The following is an 18,981-nucleotide window of genomic DNA, read 5'->3' on the forward strand; positions in this document are numbered from 1 at the left end:
GCTATCTGTCGCTCAATATATAGTATCATAGGAATGCCCAGATCACGAAACCACAGCTTGTCCATGTTCTAGCAATGAGGTTATTTTTGTTCTAGAAGTACCTGAAATTGAATCTTCTCTGAATTGCGATTGGCGGGGCTAGATCGCAAGGGTCTAGGGCGTCACTGCCTTATAGGCAGACTAAACTTAATTTCGTAAAGCATACTGCATTATGTTAAATACACCACTAAGACCAGTTCTGACTTGTTTTACACTAGTCCATCATAGATTAGCGTTTTTATAACATTTCAAATTGGCGGCCTGGTGCCCGTAATACTCAACGAGTCCAAGGACCGTGACGTCAGAATCCATCAGAATCCGACAGAATCCGACTGTTACGATCGATGCGTGTTCTAAAGAATAGATTCTGGGACCGAGTCGGATTCTGACGGATTCTGATGTCACGGTCTTTATTTGGACTCGTAGCGTATTACGGGCACCACGCCGCGAATTTGAAATGTTGTAAAAACGCTAATCTATGATGGACTAGTGTAAAACAAGTCAAAACTGGTCTTAGTGGTATATTTAACATAACAGAACCTTTGATAAGGAATCACTTGACGTGTGCATTTACGCTGTGATTATCTTGATCGACCGTTTTCAGCCTCGGGAAAAATGTGTGAGTCACGCATCCCAGGTTTCCAGTCATTGGAGGTTATTATAGTCATCACCAAACGTAGCTGTAAATTGTACAAAGGACCCAAACTTACATATGCCGACGATGTAAGATCGCTGATTATTTTATTCGCAAGTTGATTGTTTTTATTGCGATGGTCACGAGGTTTTTTGTCGGCTTCGGAAGATAAACTTTCAGAGTGGTGTTTTGATAATCATTTTATGAACCACGCAACTGCGCATGCGCACCTGGATAATGTTATCATTGGCTGTTGGCTGGTGACGAATAGCGAAATAATTTGTATAGTCTTGATACAGCGCCGAAACCTGTCTTATTCATAAATCATAGGTGTTTGTGAACCTTCTTGAAAATAGTATTGATCACAACATTCTTCTACACATTGATTAGTTCTACAGTTTACAGACAAAAAGCGCTTATAATACTATCATAAAGTTCACAGCGCACGAAACAAACAAAAAATCCTCTCCTCTGAAATAATGATGTTTTGATAGAACGCCAGCTAGTCTTCTTTCTGACATGATTCTGGTGACGACTCCAGTGTCCCTTTTCGTTAGCAGGGGTCACGGATAATTACTACATGCAGGTAGGATGCGTGACTGATGTTTATAGCCACTAGGCGACGTGGAACGACAGATTAATCACCACAAAGCGCAAGAAGACTGGCAACTCTCAACAACGCTGCTAAAATCTACTACTTCTTCTATTACTACTAGTTGTTGCAACTTCGTGGAGAAATATCGATAATTCTACTTCTCGGTCGTATATTCTAAGGAATTCAAACCCAACTTTATTCATTGATAAAACTATTTATTAATAGTGTATATAATTGTTCATTATAACGAAAATAATAGTGGTTTATGTTCTGTACAAACAGGCTTCAACTGCATAAGTATGCGTATTTGACTTTCTTAGTGGCGCGGAATAGGGTCATATCTTCCTTGGAGAACGTGCATATCTACATGTCTTGTCATCCGAGAAAGCTAGAACATTCTACAGGTTGGCGTTTTAAAATTCAATTACATGTATGTAGCTTTTAATGCGCGCGCATCTTGTGCTAGATAGTTTGTGCTTGTAGTTCATCGCATTAAAATTGTTAGGCAGTTAATCACACGCGCTCAGTGTTTTTCACATGTCAATCAGATGGTCGTTAAACGTGCCGTGACGCATTTCTCTATTGAGACACCAGTCGTAAATTTAGACTTTCACAAAATTTAACGAACTGTGGTTTCAACATGAAAAGGTAAAGTGAAAAATATGTCCGATGTAACTACTAATCCAACTTTGTTGGTACTAACACCCGTAATACTAGCTGTTATCTCTTCGGCAACAACGGCATTGTCACTTTTGATGCTAAACGTACGCGTCGTATTTGTATCTCGCCTTCCGTAATCTGACAACGTTATTCAAATTCATCCATCTGATCAGAAGTACTTTTTGTGTTGCAGCACATTTGTAGGATGGTATCGTAATATCGTAACCTGCACAAACAGTGGCCATAGATAATGGCAGGATGCGTGACTGATGTTATGTTGATCTGCATGTGCAACGTTAGCCTCTGGGCAAAGTGAAAAGTTAGCACTGTAAGGCCCAGGAAAACAAGTGTGTCCGGTTGGTTACCCTAGCAAAAACTTGCCGACCCTAGTCGATTTTGGGGTCGACCACCTACAATGGACACTTCAATTTTGCATCTCAGTGATGAATTTCAAGACTGACGTCCTGTACTTCACACTCTTTAACATATTAGTTGACTTATATATCAGTGGTGTGTAGGTTTTTTTAGTTGCTTAGATCATAACGGGGGTTGCCCTACCTTAGGACGCGCCCTAACTTAGGACGGATTTTTTAGTGATCTTGTTATGCATAAGTACGCCGTGTTTGTGTCCACTGACTATGCTCATAAGGAAGATAAATAAACCAAGTCCATGCACATAATTTTTATTTGCATTCAAAACATATGTGTACATATTCATTTCTTGTTTTGTCGAGAATGGTATTTTGACAATAATGATGGCAACGCTGAGTAGAGGGTCACTGCGTAGCTAGACGGCCCGACACCTAAATATACGACCTGTGCCAAGCAGATATACAACTATCATACACATAAGAAATATAACTTCATAAAACACAAAAAAATTGGGTCTTTAAGTGTTTGTTGAGAAGAAAACCGACCAAAGAAAACAACGTAAACATCGCTGCCGTCTGGCAACGTTGTTTTCCCGCCATTTTTGGAGCCGCGATGGTGGCGGACGACGATTCAACGCACAGCTTTGTAACGCTCTAACATGTGATTGGTACCGTCTATGAAAAGGAAACTGAATACAGATATGGCGAAGATATTTCCCAATAAGTAGACGGAGTATTGTTGATGTAAGCGGTGTTGTTTTTTCGTAATGATTTTGTAAGTCGGGTCGCATGCAAGACGTACGTCGGGCCGCGCGCAAAGTGCGTAGTAGCCTATTTCCCGCCAAAACATGAGCTGGGACGCGCTAGATATAGCCCTTCTCACACGACGTTAGAAGTGCGCACAGTCAAAATTTTCCGGTCAAAAGAAAGCTAGAATATAGCAGACTTCAAGCCTTATTTACATTTCCCTAACTTCATCACCAGCTTCCGAAGAGAGCAAAATTACCAAAGCGTACTAAGTTAGGCACACTATCTGGCGTAGCACTAAATCAGAAGGTACATTCGTGAAAACGTCTCACAGCGTTTGCCGCTTGTAACTCGGAGCGTGAAGGGCCCATGAACAATATGAATACATTTCTTGTCCATGTATGTTCTTTAGATGAATGTGTTTAAAATTCATTCATTAAAACATGACCATTCTCTGACAACCAGCAATGGAGCGCCGTGAGTTCGAGCGCGTAAAAAAACGTCCTATGTTTGGGCGACTCCCGTTATCTGTATTCAGCATATATCTCAACAAATAAATCTGTACGTAATTGAATCTTACCCATCCGCCCCCCAATAAAGATTAGTATGAAGATCATAGACAGCAGAATAAAGATCATAGACAGCAGAATAAAGATCATAGACAGCAGAATAAAGATTATAGATAGCAGAATAAAGATCATAGACAGCAGAATAAAGGTCATAGACAGCAGAATAAAGGTCATAGACAGCAGAATAAAGATCATAGACAGCAGAATAAAGATCATAGAGAGCAGAATAAAGATCATAGATAGCAGAATAAAGGTCAAAGACAGCAGAATAAAGGTCATAGACAGCAGAATAAAGGTCATAGACAGCAGAATAAAGGTCATAGACAGCAGAATAAAGGTCATAGACAGCAGAAAAAAGATCATAGACAGCAGAATTAAGATCATAGACAGCTGAACAAAGATCATAGACAGCAGAACAAAGATCATAGACAGCAGAATTAAGATCATAGACAGCAGAATAAAGGTTATAGACAGCAGAATAAAGGTCATAGACAGCAGAATAAAGATCATAGACAGCAGAATAAAGGTCATAGACAGCAGAATAAAGATCATAGACAGCAGAATAAAGGTCATAGACAGCAGAATAAAGGTCATAGACAGCAGAATAAAGGTCATAGACAGCAGAATAAAGGTCATAGACAGCAGAATAAAGGTCATAGACAGCAGAATAAAGGTCATAGACAGCAGAATAAAGGTCATAGACAGCAGAATAAAGGTCATAGACAGCAGAATAAAGGTCATAGACAGCAGAATAAAGGTCATAGACAGCAGAATAAAGGTCATAGACAGCAGAATAAAGGTCATAGACAGCAGAATAAAGGTCATAGACAGCAGAATAAAGGTCATAGACAGCAGAATAAAGGTCATAGACAGCAGAATAAAGGTCATAGACAGCAGAATAAAGGTCATAGACAGCAGAATAAAGGTCATAGACAGCAGAATAAAGGTCATAGACAGCAGAATAAAGGTCATAGACAGCAGAAATGTCTGGCCGTTGGCTGAGGTCTCTCCGCGGGTTATCCGTATTATACGCATTGATCCGACCTTCGACGAGTACATGACGTCAACCATATCGCTATGGAAGAAAACAATGCACTGGAAAAGCGTACGTCATTATTGTCCCCTTTGATTAACATTTTGATACTTCATTTTGGCTAGACATCGGGCAATGCCCATGACCAGGGGCGACCTCAAAGGTCAGAATGAATAAGTACTTACAGTCGTTTGTTCATTGTCAATCACCTAGCATGATGGATATATCTTAATCTCTTTTATTGCCACTCCGTGCCGCAACGCAGATGGCACAGTCACAACGAAAACGATAAGGTGCAATTTTATTACGTTATTTATCGAGTATGAAGCACTTTGTTTGTAGCAAAAACCTGCAACAACGTAGATATTTAAGCACGTTTATGATACTGTCGAATCAGTAGAGTTATTCCCCACAATAAAAAGGATCATTAAGTCTAAAGGACCAAGTTTACAGCCGCAACACCTGTTTGTAATCCTTGTTTTCTTCACGAGTGCATGTTGGTCTGACATGTATACAGCCGTTTGTATGTCGCAAAAAAATATGTTTTATGTAGCTACATGTATATATATATATATACAAGTAGTCGACAACTTCAATGTTTCGCTATCTGGACACCTTGAAATAAATCAAATTGTACACCAATGCCAACGTAAACTTATTAAAAAAATGTACTCAACTCTTGTTTCTCTCTAAAAATGCTAGGCTCTTAATTTCTGGAAAAAATGTAGTGTTGGGTCCAAGTCCATCATGAGCCTGTTGTAAATCATTGGTTAATAGGTAAATGTTATCGGCGCTGTGTCAATTTGGTGACGTACAATCATATCGCCCCTTATGATATTCCGATGACGTGTGGTTCTGTATGCGTAAGTACTTGGCACACTGCTATATAAATGCAGCACAGACACCAGGCGTTTCATCAAATCTAGCACGGCCGCGAAGCTCTCGAACGCCTGCCTGTACCGAAGACGACATAACTGAGTGCTGCAAAGATGGGGTGCGTTTTGTTTATGTAAGGAGGGATCTGTGTGTGTGTGTGTGTGTGTGTGTGTGTGTGTGTGTGTGTGTGTGTGTGTGTGTGTGTGTGTGTGTGTGTGTGTGAGAGAGAGAGAGAGAGAGAGAGAGAGAGTGAGAGAGAGAGAGAGAGAGAGAGAGAGAGAGAGAGAGAGAGAGAGAGAGAGAGAGATAAAGATGCTTAACAAGTTTAATTAAGCTAGGTTCTAAGCTATTTGATATTCATTCAAACTCTGTATTTCCAATTTTTCAGTTACTGTTCCCTCATTGTGTCTGTGGTGTTGCTGGCTGCCCTGGCCATGAAGGCAGATGCCCAACGTAAGTTTCAAAGTGATCAGCAACATTTTATTATGTTGAGCCCAACATACTGCGTTCGTAATGTTTCTTTCTCCTGTCAAATCTTACAGCCGACGCAGCTCGGTCGTCCCTGGACCAACTGAGCTGAAATTTGGTATACAGGTAGAGTGGGTAAATACCCTGGGAGCTTTTTTCATTTCTTCGATGTTGACATTGAAAGTGATTTTATTGAGGTTTTTCTGACCAAAAACGTACATTTTGGCCTCCTGTGCTCTGGATATACATCCAAATGACCTGAAATTTACTATGGGGGTACATTGTACAAATATTCAAATATCCCATTCGCACTTTCGGCATACAACGCTTCAAAATACGATTTCAGAGGGTATTTTGGGGAGAACATCGGCTATTTTCCTCATATGGGGTCACTGACCTTTAGGTCACATCTTTATTCATCTGGCCAGGTGGACTAATTCGGTCAGCCGATGAGAGAGCGCGTTGTAACACGGATTTATCAAGCTCAACCTGATTGGTTGAAATAGTTAAATTAATTAGGGGCACTTCTCTGACATGTACTACAGACACAACTTCACTACTCCCTGGCTCCCATCCTTGTGTTGTTATTGTTGTGTCTTACTGAAGTCAAGTGCAAGGTTCAAAACTTTTCTGGTGGTATTTTTCGACAAACACGGTGTTTTTCTTTTTCTAACACTGCATGGAAACAAATATTTCCACAAGTTTGCAACCTTGGACACTATGGTGAAACCTGACATTTCCTCGCTATGTACACGAATTTTCTACCCCCGTGTCACCAAGATTGGACACCAGTGCACACAATAGTGCACACAAAGTGTCCAAAGCTAAGTTTCCCACCTTAGAAACATCCCGTGTCGGGACGTTGACAATAACATTAACAATAACGATAGAGAGTTGTGAAGTGCGTGAAAATTTACCTTGAGCAAGGAGGCCCTTGCTTTCAGTAATTGTTTAAATTTTTTGGCTAAAAATGACGTAAACGATTAAAAATACCAACATTGCAGACATACAACAAACGTTAGTCTCTATGCCACAGTCGCTTTTTGCATGGGGAAGGAAATGGGCGAAACATGTTGCATTTGCTCCCGCAAATGTTGCCTTTCTAGTTTGTTACTTCTAGATCAGAAAAGTGGAGAGCGTCGATGGCTTGAATCCCGTTGAAACTTAATTTTGGATGGTTGGTCAAATTTTATTTACACATGTCATGAATTCAATGTTCCTAATATTTTTTCTATAAGAATTGACGTATAACGTTTTCAATCTTTTGCTCTTACTTAGCCGATTTATGTGACAATCCGCCTATGGACCCAAGCTACCTTTCGGGCTGCCCTCCCCCATACGGGAAAGGGGAAACCTGCTACTTCAGCTGCTACTTCAGAGGCAGCTGGTACCAAGGTTCCTGTACTTGCAGTCTCCCCTGGGGGACATGGCATTGCTCTCCATCCCGCCCGCCTTGTATGTTGAGTCCAGGTATGTTGACTCCCATACGATGCGTATGAAATAGATGCAACCCAGCCTAGCCTAATGCCCTTGTGCTCGATCAAAAACTGATGCATGATGATCAGAAACTGGGTAAAACGGCCACTGATAACAGAGAGAAAAGTTCCGGAGAAATGATCCAACTCAGTTTCCACAAAATTACGGTGTCAAACTTGACCGTGGGGTAGCCTTCAAGACGAAATGTTACAATCGTTACGTCGTATTTCCGAAATCCTTGTGTTTTCCACGCAGTTCGTCGACGTCATTACGCCATGTGTAAGGAGGAAAACAATGACTTTTCATAGCCTGGCATTGTTATGGCCAACGGGCTTGAGGTAAAAGTCGGGACCGATCGATGTTTTTTTAATGATTCAAAATATAATACCAATGATAAGGTAAAAGTGAATTGAATTTATCTACATGTACTTTTTCATATCTACTTTACTGCAATTGACTTCGGTAAAGCCTAATAGTCAAATAAGAAAAGTCGATATTGACTTAGTCCTAAATGTTTTGACATTCCTAAAGTTCATGTGTTTTCTGTCACAGCACCTTCGCACACTCTGGGTCCTGCGGTAGGACGCTAATACCGAGGGACGCTTCCGAGGGTTGCAGTAACGGACAACAGACAACACCGCACTTAATTGCGATTGTCCAGTACCGTAGTCACAGAAATGCCAAAGTCCTATTCATTGCTTAATAAAGTTTCAAAGCGAAGAAATGCTGTCCTGTCTGTTTGATTGATTGATTGATTGATGGATCGACACGCTGATTGTCATCATAGAAGGTTTTGAGCCAACAACAGTTCCCAGTACTAGAAATCATTGCATTGCATAAGTCCTAATTTGCATATCAACATACCATTACGGTGGTCTACATCAAAGTACCTACAGGTAAAATAAACACACATTGAAATTAAGTTAATTACCACTTCTGACATATGGATCCTGTTTCCAAGTCTGCATTTGAAACGCGCTATGCTGCGTATGCATGTATGATCATGCGCCCGTGTGTGATTGGCATGTTTGAGTGTTCCCTCTCCTGCAAGTGGACCATTCCAATCCAAGATGGCGGACGGAGAAGAGAACTCTGCGAGTCCGGCCGGAACGCCCACCGGTTCCGTGCCGCCGAAGAAGGGCATGTCGGCGTTTCTGGACGTAAGTGTCTCCCGATATGTCAGCCCGGGGTTCTGAAGTATCCAGGGTGTATTTAGCACGCGTGTATAAGGCCGGAACGGACAGATATGGCGCCATAACAAGTGGGCTACTTAGGCCCCTCCCTACCGGGCCCCGACTTCAAGCCTGAAAATTATGTCAACACAACAAAACAAATTTTATATTTCATTTTGATTTATTTCATTTCATTTTAGTCGTCTGGTCAAAGTATTGTAATATGATAATTCTATTCTGCTAGATTTCATATATATATATTGCTTTCTTTTCAATTCATTGCATGAATATCGAATATATTATGCCTGAAGTACAGAAATTCCAGGTCAACTTCTCCAAAAATGTGATCCAAAATCATTGCTGTAACTCCTCAAATGACAGATGTGCAAGGAGATATCCTAGATTGGGAAAATTATCAAATCAGTTGTTGAGATGACAGTTGTTGTCCTTGTTTATTTGATGTCTGTCATTTGTATCACTAGACATTGTTTCTTTGTGGTAGATCTACATAATTTGTGTACCAACATCTACCTGCTTAAAGTTAAACTAGTACCTCTTTTTTCCCCCAGGTATTCCGCCGTGCCGACAAGAATGGTACGTTAAACATATGATCCAGTGTCATATCTATCTAGAAGCTAATTCAGGGCTCGAAATTCATTTTTAGAAATAGGTCCACTGGTGCACCCAACCCAAAAAAATTATATTATAGGTGCACAGAAAGAATATTGGGTGCACCACATAGAATAAAGTTGAATGTCATCAAAACACTCTTAAGAACTTTATAATAATCTGTAATTCTATACCTAACCTGAAAATTTCAAACAAGTGATACATCAAATGAAGTACAACAAAAGGGTATATTGCTATTTCTGATACTTACATTTCAAGAATATTCTGTGTGCTTATTATACAATAATGCCTTTACCCCGTAGCCTACAAAAATATCTAGGTGCACTGGTGCACCCACAGTCAAGAATTAGGTGCACAGCTCCAATTTTGGGTGCACACAGGTGCACATGCACCCAGTATTTCGAGCCCTGTAACTACATGTCTGTGATTTCCAGATGATGGAGCTCTGTCCTGGTATGAGTTTAAGACCTACTTTGACGACGGCTCTCTGTCCGAGGGGGAGTTGGGAGAACTGTTCCACCGTATCGACACACACGACACCAAGTAAGGACGGGACGACACTTTCTGTCTGTGGGCTTATTAGACCATAAGGATTACTGTAAGGGAAATTATTTTTCCAGTAGAGGGAAATGAGGTTTTTGTTGTGTTTGAAGTTTGTGGTTGAAACAATTCTGTAGTACTAGTACAGCATGAATGCAAAACATATATTTGCAGTGTCATAATTTTGCATTGGAGGCGAAGGCGGTTCTCATTGTGCTTGAAGTTTGCAGTTGAAGGGATTCTGTAGTACAGCATAAATGCAAAACACATATTTGCAGTGTCATAACTTTGCTGTAATAGGTCAGTGCGAAAACTGCGAAAATAAGACTGCCACAAATATTTCAAGATTTGCAGTAGATGTGTCTTAAATTTCCCCACATATCGAAATGGAGGAAAAAAATTGTGCATAACATATGCTATAGACAAGTTTGTTTTCTGCATATCTAGGCTTTGGTCTCAAACCATCAAGATATATATCATGCAAGTCGGATGTTATTTTGCATAGTTAATGAAGAAATGATATACTTGTTGGAGTACAAAAATGTAGTTGTCACTCTATAATTTACTGTACATGAAAATTTTACACAAATTATTTTGTGGGCAGCATAATACATTTTCAGAGATCTTTTCTTGTTGATACTTAAATAAAGTACAAAACATAAGTGGGTTTGGAAGAACTGATTTTTAGCTGTCACTAGACTGACCAGGAGTGTTTGTTATGTTTGTGTGTTTGTGTTGCATGCAAAGTGACAGGCCCAACCCAGGACCGTACACAGGCTTGTATGTCCATGGTATCACGTTAGGGTGTTGTAGTTAGGATGTACATATAGCTTTGCCATCACAGCAGTGCAGTCAAACCTGTACTGACAAGAGAAAGTGTTCACTACAGGTAGCCACTATATATAGAGACAGGATTTATACTGATACAGGGTTAATTGCAAAAATAACCTCAGGGACCACCAGAAGGGGTCACAATGAACAGGTGATCCTTTTGCAGAGGTGGTCACTGCTAGTACTAGTAGCTAATATACAGGTTTGATTGCACACTCTCATTGTAATTCACACCACTGTTTATGAACTAGTGCATACATTCACAACCTATTTTCTTCAGAAGGTCGAAGATTTTCCCCATATCTCTATAGCATTGTTATAACAGCTATAGTACTTAGTAGTGTATACTGTAAGCTAGTAGTTGTTTGGGAATTGACATGAGGAGTTCCAAGTTGATAATCCATATAAATTTGTTGCTATTTGTTTTTGTTGTCTAAACTGTTTTGTTTTGTTCACATTCACAGTAACATTGATGTGGGAGAGTTGTGTGGTGAGTACTAACCCTTTAACAAAGTTGAAAGTCAAAACACCTTTTATGTTATCTGCAATATTGGAAATTGTCAGGAACTTTACTTGCAACTTTGATAAACATTCTGCTCATTGATACCTAAGAACACACTGTTCCTGCCACACTACAAGCTTTACACCAGGATTGACTAGCTTAGTTATTATTCATACTTTTTCCTTGGAGGATCACAAGTTTTCTATTTATCTACCTGTAACGCAGGGAAAATTCCTATAATTATGAAAAAGTTACAGGTGATATTGCCAAGCAGTCACAAAGGCTTTTTGCTATATTTCCCCCTGACATTTGGTGTGTCAGCTCATTCATATTCTTCTACAGTAACTAGAGTGCTTCATTACCTGTTGTATTGGAAATGAAATTTGCAACTTTTTTTGACCTAAGTTTCAAAGATACATTCTTTACCTGAGGAAGAGAGGAAAAAGTTTCTTTTTTTTCCCTTCCAGACTACTTCTCCCAGCAGCTGGGCCCGTTTGAGCAGGTGTACAGTGCTCTGGAGGACCTGAACTCTTCTATCAACACTGCTCTTGCGTCCACTGCACAGGTAAGGGGGCAGGGGAAAGGTTAAGAGGTAAAGGTCAGGGCAGGGCAAAGGTCAGGGAGAGGGTAAGGGTCAAGTGTAGACTGCTTTGGAGGATCTATCAACAGTGCCCTCAGTGCATCTGATATAAGATAATGAGTGTACCAAATGAAAAATTTTGTGCATGGTCAAATTACAAATTATGTGTATGTATTTGATTCACAATATGACCAACATGTGTGTCTCAAACATTTGAATATTCAGACCCTTGTTTCTGATTGGTCTCCAGGATTATCCCAGCATGCCGCAGGAGGGCCAGTTTGTGCGGCGCTTCCTGCTGAAAGAGGTTCTGAACCAGATGGACTCCCAGCAGCGCTCTGTCGACGTCGCCAGCGAACATCTGGAGCAAGAGTCCGGATCTCAGGAGTATGTATGCAGGGGTTAGAGGTCAGGGGTTAAGGGACATATTTTAGAGGTTAGAGGTTAGGAGGTTCTAAACCAGATGGACTCACAGCAACGCTCTGTGGACGTCGCCAGCGAAAACCTGGAGCAAGAGTCTGGATCTCAGGAGTATGTATGCAGGGGTTAGAGGGCAGGGGTTAAGGGTCATGTGTAAGAGATTAGAGGTTAGGAGGTCCTGAACCAGATGGACTCCCAGCAGCATTCTGTGGACGTGGCCAGCGACCACCTGGAGCAAGAGTCTGGATCTCAGGAGTACGTATGCAGGGGTTAGAGGGCAGGGGTTAAGGATTGGGTGTCAGAGGTAAGGAGGTGCCAAACTAAACATTTGGAAAAGGATTCTGAAATCCAGCTCATGTATGACAGCGAAGACAAAAATTGAGATTATATTAGTTCTAGCTCGGGATGCCATTGGTTAAGATCTACGTGTAATTCTGATAGAGCGTCATGTTTCTAACTTATTTTTTTCCTATGCCTAGCACCATGCCTCAGCTCAGCAGCTGCACAGTTCCTGAATTTATGTCTCCTTGAGAGTTACAATGTTCTGTTCTCCCCCAGGCCCGTGGATGCCAAAGTTGACGAGGAGCCCCAGTTGAGCCGAGCTCGGCGACGAGACATCCGCCGTCAGATGAGCGGTCTGTCACGGCTGGACAGCCACGAGGACAACAGCGCCCTGCTGACCCAGCAGGTCCACAGGCTCAAGACTCTGCTGGACAACTTACAGAGCAAGGTAAGGCTCAAGACTCTACTGGACACCTTACAGAGCAAGGTGAGTCTTAGACTCTGCTGGACAACTTACAGAGCAAGGTGAGTCTTAGACTCTACTGGACACCTTACAGAGCAAGGTGAGTCTTAGACTCTGCTGGACAACTTACAGAGCAAGGTGAGTCTTAGACTGGACACCTTACAGAGCAAGGTGAGTCTTAGACTGGACACCTTACAGAGCAAGGTGAGTCTTAGACTCTGCTGGACACCTTACAGAGCAAGGTAAGTCTTAGACTCTGCTGGACACCTTACAGAGCAAGGTGAGTCTTAGACTCTGCTGGACACCTTACAGAGCAAGGTAAGTCTTAGACTCTGCTGGACACCTTACAAAGCAAGGCAAGTCTACTTTCGCACCAGTCATCCATCAATAAGACATCAGGGGCTGCAAAGTTCCTGTTTAGAGCTTTAATCAGCTTGTGCATAGTGAGAAAATGGGTTTAGAGTGCCTTTCCCAAGGGCACAACATTGGGGTCTGCAAGGTATTTGAACCCAGACACTTTAGATTCAACCTTCCTAACGGCAAGACCATCCTGCCACCTTTGATGTGTTTTGAATGTGTTTTCAGGTGAGGCTGCAGCCAATTGAAGAGGAGCTGGATATGGAGGATGGAGTGTCACTGGTGAGTAGGCTGGAAACCTCCAGATGTCCTTGCTTCATGGGCTGAAAAAGATGAACATGAAATGAAAAATCTATATGAAAACACTATATGAGTCTGAGGGGAGAGTCTGTTGGGTTTTTTCACACACAGTTTTAGGGAATGATATACAATGTAGTCACTCAAACTGACTTTCCTGTTCTTGAGCACTCTGTTTTAATAACTAGCCGATTTTTCCTAAAGATGATTATGAGTTCAAGAAAATAGATTGGTGTGGCCTCATGGCAGCATTGGTTACAAATCCTATGAGCCTGGTTTAGAGCGCTGAATGGTATTAGCTCTGACAGTGACGCTGTCCCTGGTGCTGAAACAGAAGTGTTTAACACTGACACTGAATGATGTTCCAGGTCCAGCTGGTCCAGAGGAGGATGGAGATGGAGGAGGATAAGGAGGAGCAGTTCCGTGGGGCTCTTACGTTAGCGAGCTGTTGTTCTGATGTTAACGTGCTCTTGTACTGATGTTCCAGGTCCAGCTGGTCCAGAGGAGGATGGAGATGGAGGAGGATAAGGAGGAGCAGTTCCGTGGGGCTCTTACGTTAGCGAGCTGTTGTTCTGATGTTAACGTGCTCTTGTACTGATGTTCCAGGTCCAGCTGGTCCAGAGGAGGATGGAGATGGAGGAGGATAAGGAGGAGCAGTTTCGTAGGGTTCTTACGTTAGCGTGCTGTTGATGTTAAGGGGCTGTTGCACTGATGTTCCAGGTCCAGTTGGTCCAGAGGAGGATGGAGATGGAGGAGGATAAGGAGGAGCAGTTCGAAGGGCTCTGATGCTAACATGCTGTTGTACTGATGTTAACGTGCTCTTGTACTGATGTTCCAGGTCCAGCTGGTCCAGAGGAGGATGGAGATGGAGGAGGATAAGGAGGAGCAGTTCCGCGGGGCCCTGCGGGAGTACCTGGAGACTGTGGAGGGGACGGATGGCTGCATCAAGTAAGTTACGTTTGTGGCTTGAAGCCGCTGTCATTTTCATCATAATATGATTTTGTGTAGTAAGATTTTTAGCTTGGCTGTCCACCTGGATCAACAACCTCCTATGGCACAGGGCAGCTGTATTTGGTATGACACAGGCACAATTGTTTCAAGAATGCCCTCAATTGGCACTTTTTTATAGCTTTGTCTTTGTCTATATCTTTATCACTTTGTATATCTTCCATCATCATCATCATCATCATCGTCACTTTCATCTGTCGACGATGCGGGCCACCACTGCTTTCCACGCACTTCTGTCCAGTGCCTGCCTTCTCACTCACTCCCAAGTGAAGCCCAGTTCCTCCAGGTCTCTCATGACTGTCTTCTCCCATATCTTCCATAGTTTTACACAAAATGTGAGAGGGCCATTATCACTGATAAACCTTCGTTGGTAAACATAGCAGCACGCTGGGGAAAGGAACATGGCTGTACACAATACAGTCAAACCTGTCTATAGCGGTCACTCAAGGGACTGGCCAAAACTGGCCGCTAAGGACAGGTGGCCGCTATGGAGAAAATGTTGATTAATTGACCACGAGTTACAAATGTTTTCAGTACCCACTGAGATACATTTATTCACCGTACAGTACACATGTAAACATTACATAGGTAAGGCACATTTTAGAATTTCGATTGTTGTTCTTTTACTTCTATTATGGGCTTGAAAAAAGAATTATTGTATCTGCCAACTCCAAAATCCATGGCTTGCTCGAGCTTCATGTCTGAACAGACCAGCATCGCTATACTCAACTCTTGATCCTTCGCGACTGCTTCGCTGCCGGCACACGCGTCACCAACGAGTTTTAATCATATGAAACAAAGTCATTCGCAGCAAAATGCCACCTAGTTAGTTAAGAACAAAATATATGTTGCTCAGTTGCCACTTACTGTTCGTTTTCGACCGTTTTCAAACATAAAATCGTGGCGACAATTTTCCTTAGTCTGTTGTTGTTTGCTTGTCATGATCGGCTTCTACCATTATGCTAATAGGGTAATGAGATGAAGGTCGCTCTGTTGAGGGCTTATTTCTTTTCAGAAAATTGCAACAGCCCAAATTTTACATCATAGTAATGTGATTCATATCTAGTTTGAAGCTTTTGGTTAAGTAATTATCCTCAGTGATAGTTTGCAGCAAAATAAATTTAACACACTATACCTCCGCAACAGTGGTGTCTTCCGATGACCTTTATACTGCTCCGCCATTTTGAAAATCGTGTTTGGGCACATTTTCCGATGAATTCCCGGGGAAAACGGAAATATTGGGCCGACATTGAAACATTCTTGTTTTCTTTATTATTATCCTGTCAAGTTGAGTTCACATAAACTTGATAACTGCGTGAAAAAATGAAGATTTTGAACCTGGCGTGCGGTGGCGATGCAGCTTCCACTGGCGCACATAATTGACCGTTATCGGCAGTGTTACTGTACTCGCGGGACCGAAAATCGTCTGGCCGCGACCGCGTTGGACAGGTGGCCGCTATAGCCTAATTCTTAATGCTTATGTCAATGGGAAAAATCCAAGGGACCGACAAAAAGTGACCACTATGAGCAGGTGGCCGCTATGCAAAGGTGACCGCTAATACAGGTTTGACTGTATGTGTTAGTAAGGGGGTTATAGCACCCTTGTTTTAAACTGAAAGAACAAACCAATGTGCATTACTTACTTTGATGGTTCTCGTTCACCCTGTGTAACCTTAGCAAAGGAAAGACTCACCAGTAGTGGTTCTGTGATACACTGATAGAACTTATAATCCACCATGCATTACCGGTATGTCAATGTTTTTTGTTCCCCTGTGCAGCCTGTGTGTGTGTCGCACTCCCGACAGACAGGAGATCATCCTGTACGAGATCTGGGCCGGGACGCAGGCCTGGAAGGCGTGAGTCATTTCCACTTGTAGTACCAGTGTTCTAGCTAGCATAGTTTTAGAGTATGAACCCCCTACGCTGTGATTTAGGTCCCTACGCTGTCTTTCAATCAGTGTAGGTTTTTTTTTCTGGGAAGAACCCTTCATAAATCTTTAAAAAAATTAACATTTAGCTTTAGAATAAGGATATAGCGGACGGAAAACTTTCTCCCTCAAAATGCAGAAATAGTGCCTCAGGGTTATGCATTTTAAAGTTTTCTGGGTCATGATGCCTGACCTCCTTATGTACTCATGTCACGGTTGCGGAAGAATGTAGTCCCAAATATGACAGAGTTTACACCATCCCTCATCTCAGCTGCATTTGGGACCACATTCTGTAAACTGAAGCAGCAACTGGTTAGGTAAAAACACTCTGTGCTTTGAACAAAGGACTTTGTTATCCAGATGAAACTATACATGGATGTTTTCCCTCCATTTTCAGACATGTGAGCTCGCAGGTCAGCAAGACATTCCAGCACAAGGTCATTGACCTCCTGGCCCAACCCGAGCAGATGTCCACCATCACCATACCAGGTGGGCACACCCCTCTGTATCAGTGGTACAGGCCAGGTTCATATGAGGTTTATATCAATTTAGAACAGTCCATGTGGATAGAAGGGTGGGAAATTATAAGTTAGAGTTCTGTTGTACTGGCATAAAAACATGGATCCTCTTTTTTTACTTGAAAATTCTAATTATTTTAATCAGATTTTTACCTACAAGAAAACAGTCATATTTTTTCGGTCAGTTTTTTTATCTTGTATTTTGTTGTATTTCTGTTCATTACATTTTGATCTTGAATCAGATTCAAAATGCCTTTTAACCATTGCCTTTTAAACATTCAGAAGATGCCCTGACGCTCTGCTAGCTAATACTAATAGCCCCGTCACTGTTCTCAAAGATTTTTTTCACAGAACCGTTGTGCCTTTTCCTCGACAGCTTCCTGGCTCCAGACAGATGCAGAGTGAGGCACTCACCCACACAGCAGGCTGAGATGTTGGTATACCAGGCTGGGTTCTAGTGTTGGGTTTTCTATTATCTTATATATCATTACTATGTGGACTGTTTGTCTATTGTGGGGGACTTTTGGTGTTAACTTTTTGCATGACATTTCTGGAAAAAAAATAAGCACAAAGCGACCTATCATGATCAAAAATTTGGTATTTTGCAGTGTAACAAACTCACCCATGGGATAACTAGAAAGCAATGACATTCTGTGGACTGTGTGTTGGTTTCTTGGAACATTTGATGATAAATTTCTAAAGGGATAATACTTTCAAAAGATTGATGCTGTCATGAAAGTTTGAAAAATATGCATTTTTCACACTGATGAAATGTTTCCCAATGATAAAACCCCAATTTAAGGTTAATGTCTACATTCAGTTTTGAAGTAGCATGATTTGAAACACAGACTGCCCTTTCTTTCTTGTCTCCTTCACAGAGTATTAACCATTTTCAAAGTGTCAAAGCTAAGTACCAAGTAGTTCACACTCAAACACTTTATATGATAAGTGAAGACCAAATATTAAGGTAGTTTTGGTCCAACAAACTTGTGTTTTCCTTAGGTGTGCCATAGATAAGAGGATGTGTTAGGGGTTTCAGTGAATGATATTGTAGCTTCAGTAATTGGTGGTGACGCTGTCAAGGGTACAGATAACCCCTTTAGTAGCCTCAATAATCACCTTTCTACCACTAGGTAACGGTCTTAAATGGAATGTTGTAATTATTATCATTATTATACTATCAATGCCTTTCTAATATAACTTGATTGGAACAATAATTAAGAATTCGAATATTATAAGATATGACAGCATTGTAAGGTTATAACTTAGAGTACATATGTACTATTAGGCAATAGATTTTTCACCTTATTTTATTTTTGTTAACCTTACGTTCAGTACAGTGAGCTGTTGTGTGATAATGTATTTATCTCATCAATATTTACCTGTGTAGTCTTGCATGCACAGTAGTGCTATAACTTAACAATAAAACAGATCAAGAGATAATAGAATTTTACTCACATATTTTAATGCCAACAAATCAACAGAGCAACTTGTCAAGGCACTGATATTTAAAATTAAAGTAAGAAAGTTACGAAAATGAAATGGTTGATAATATTACAATATTACATCATGTCTTGACAAAAGTATGAACTGACATCAGGTGATTATTCTGTCTGACTACAATAACATATTCTACAACAGTTGTAAACGTCATCCTGACACAAAGTTAAAATTGGCAAATATTTGAATATTACTTTTTAGTATTTTCAATAAGGACTAATAAACATGCTACACAGCCATATGTACAGTCAATACTAGACCACTTCATGCATACTAAGTAATTTACAAAACATGATATTAGACCTTCAAGGCAAATTGTGGCAAATTAAAAGTGTAGAATTCTAGATCTAGAATACATGTAAACATGATTAACTGTATTGAAAACAATCATTTCTGTGTGCATTTCTGTGTTTCCTTTTATGGCACTGTTACCTGTACAAAGTCCATCAAGCCCTTCAACACAAAATTGTGGCAAATTGTGGAGT

General features: G+C 41.1%; 1 protein-coding gene and 1 long non-coding RNA gene across 2 annotated transcripts; both read left to right on the top strand.

Moving 5' to 3' along the window:
• The first annotated feature begins 5,546 nt into the window (after positions 1–5,546).
• On the top strand, positions 5,547–7,456 carry LOC136423098 (uncharacterized). Its single transcript, XR_010753715.1, has 3 exons — positions 5,547–5,642; positions 5,913–5,977; positions 7,271–7,456. It is a non-coding gene; the product is annotated as an uncharacterized lncRNA (long non-coding RNA).
• Positions 7,457–8,516: 1,060 nt separating this feature from the next.
• On the top strand, positions 8,517–18,898 carry LOC136422733 (N-terminal EF-hand calcium-binding protein 1-like). Its single transcript, XM_066410583.1, has 12 exons — positions 8,517–8,628; positions 9,210–9,234; positions 9,705–9,813; positions 11,106–11,131; positions 11,611–11,708; positions 11,974–12,110; positions 12,702–12,873; positions 13,474–13,527; positions 14,381–14,490; positions 16,329–16,406; positions 16,876–16,967; positions 17,373–18,898. Exons 1-12 carry the CDS (start codon positions 8,539–8,541, stop codon positions 17,399–17,401), a joined length of 1,020 nt encoding a protein of 339 aa, XP_066266680.1. The 5' UTR covers positions 8,517–8,538; the 3' UTR covers positions 17,402–18,898.
• Positions 18,899–18,981: the final 83 nt, after the last annotated feature.

This window comes from Branchiostoma lanceolatum, chromosome 17 (genome assembly GCF_035083965.1).
Source record: "Branchiostoma lanceolatum isolate klBraLanc5 chromosome 17, klBraLanc5.hap2, whole genome shotgun sequence".
Classification (NCBI taxonomy): Eukaryota; Metazoa; Chordata; class Leptocardii; order Amphioxiformes; family Branchiostomatidae; genus Branchiostoma; species Branchiostoma lanceolatum.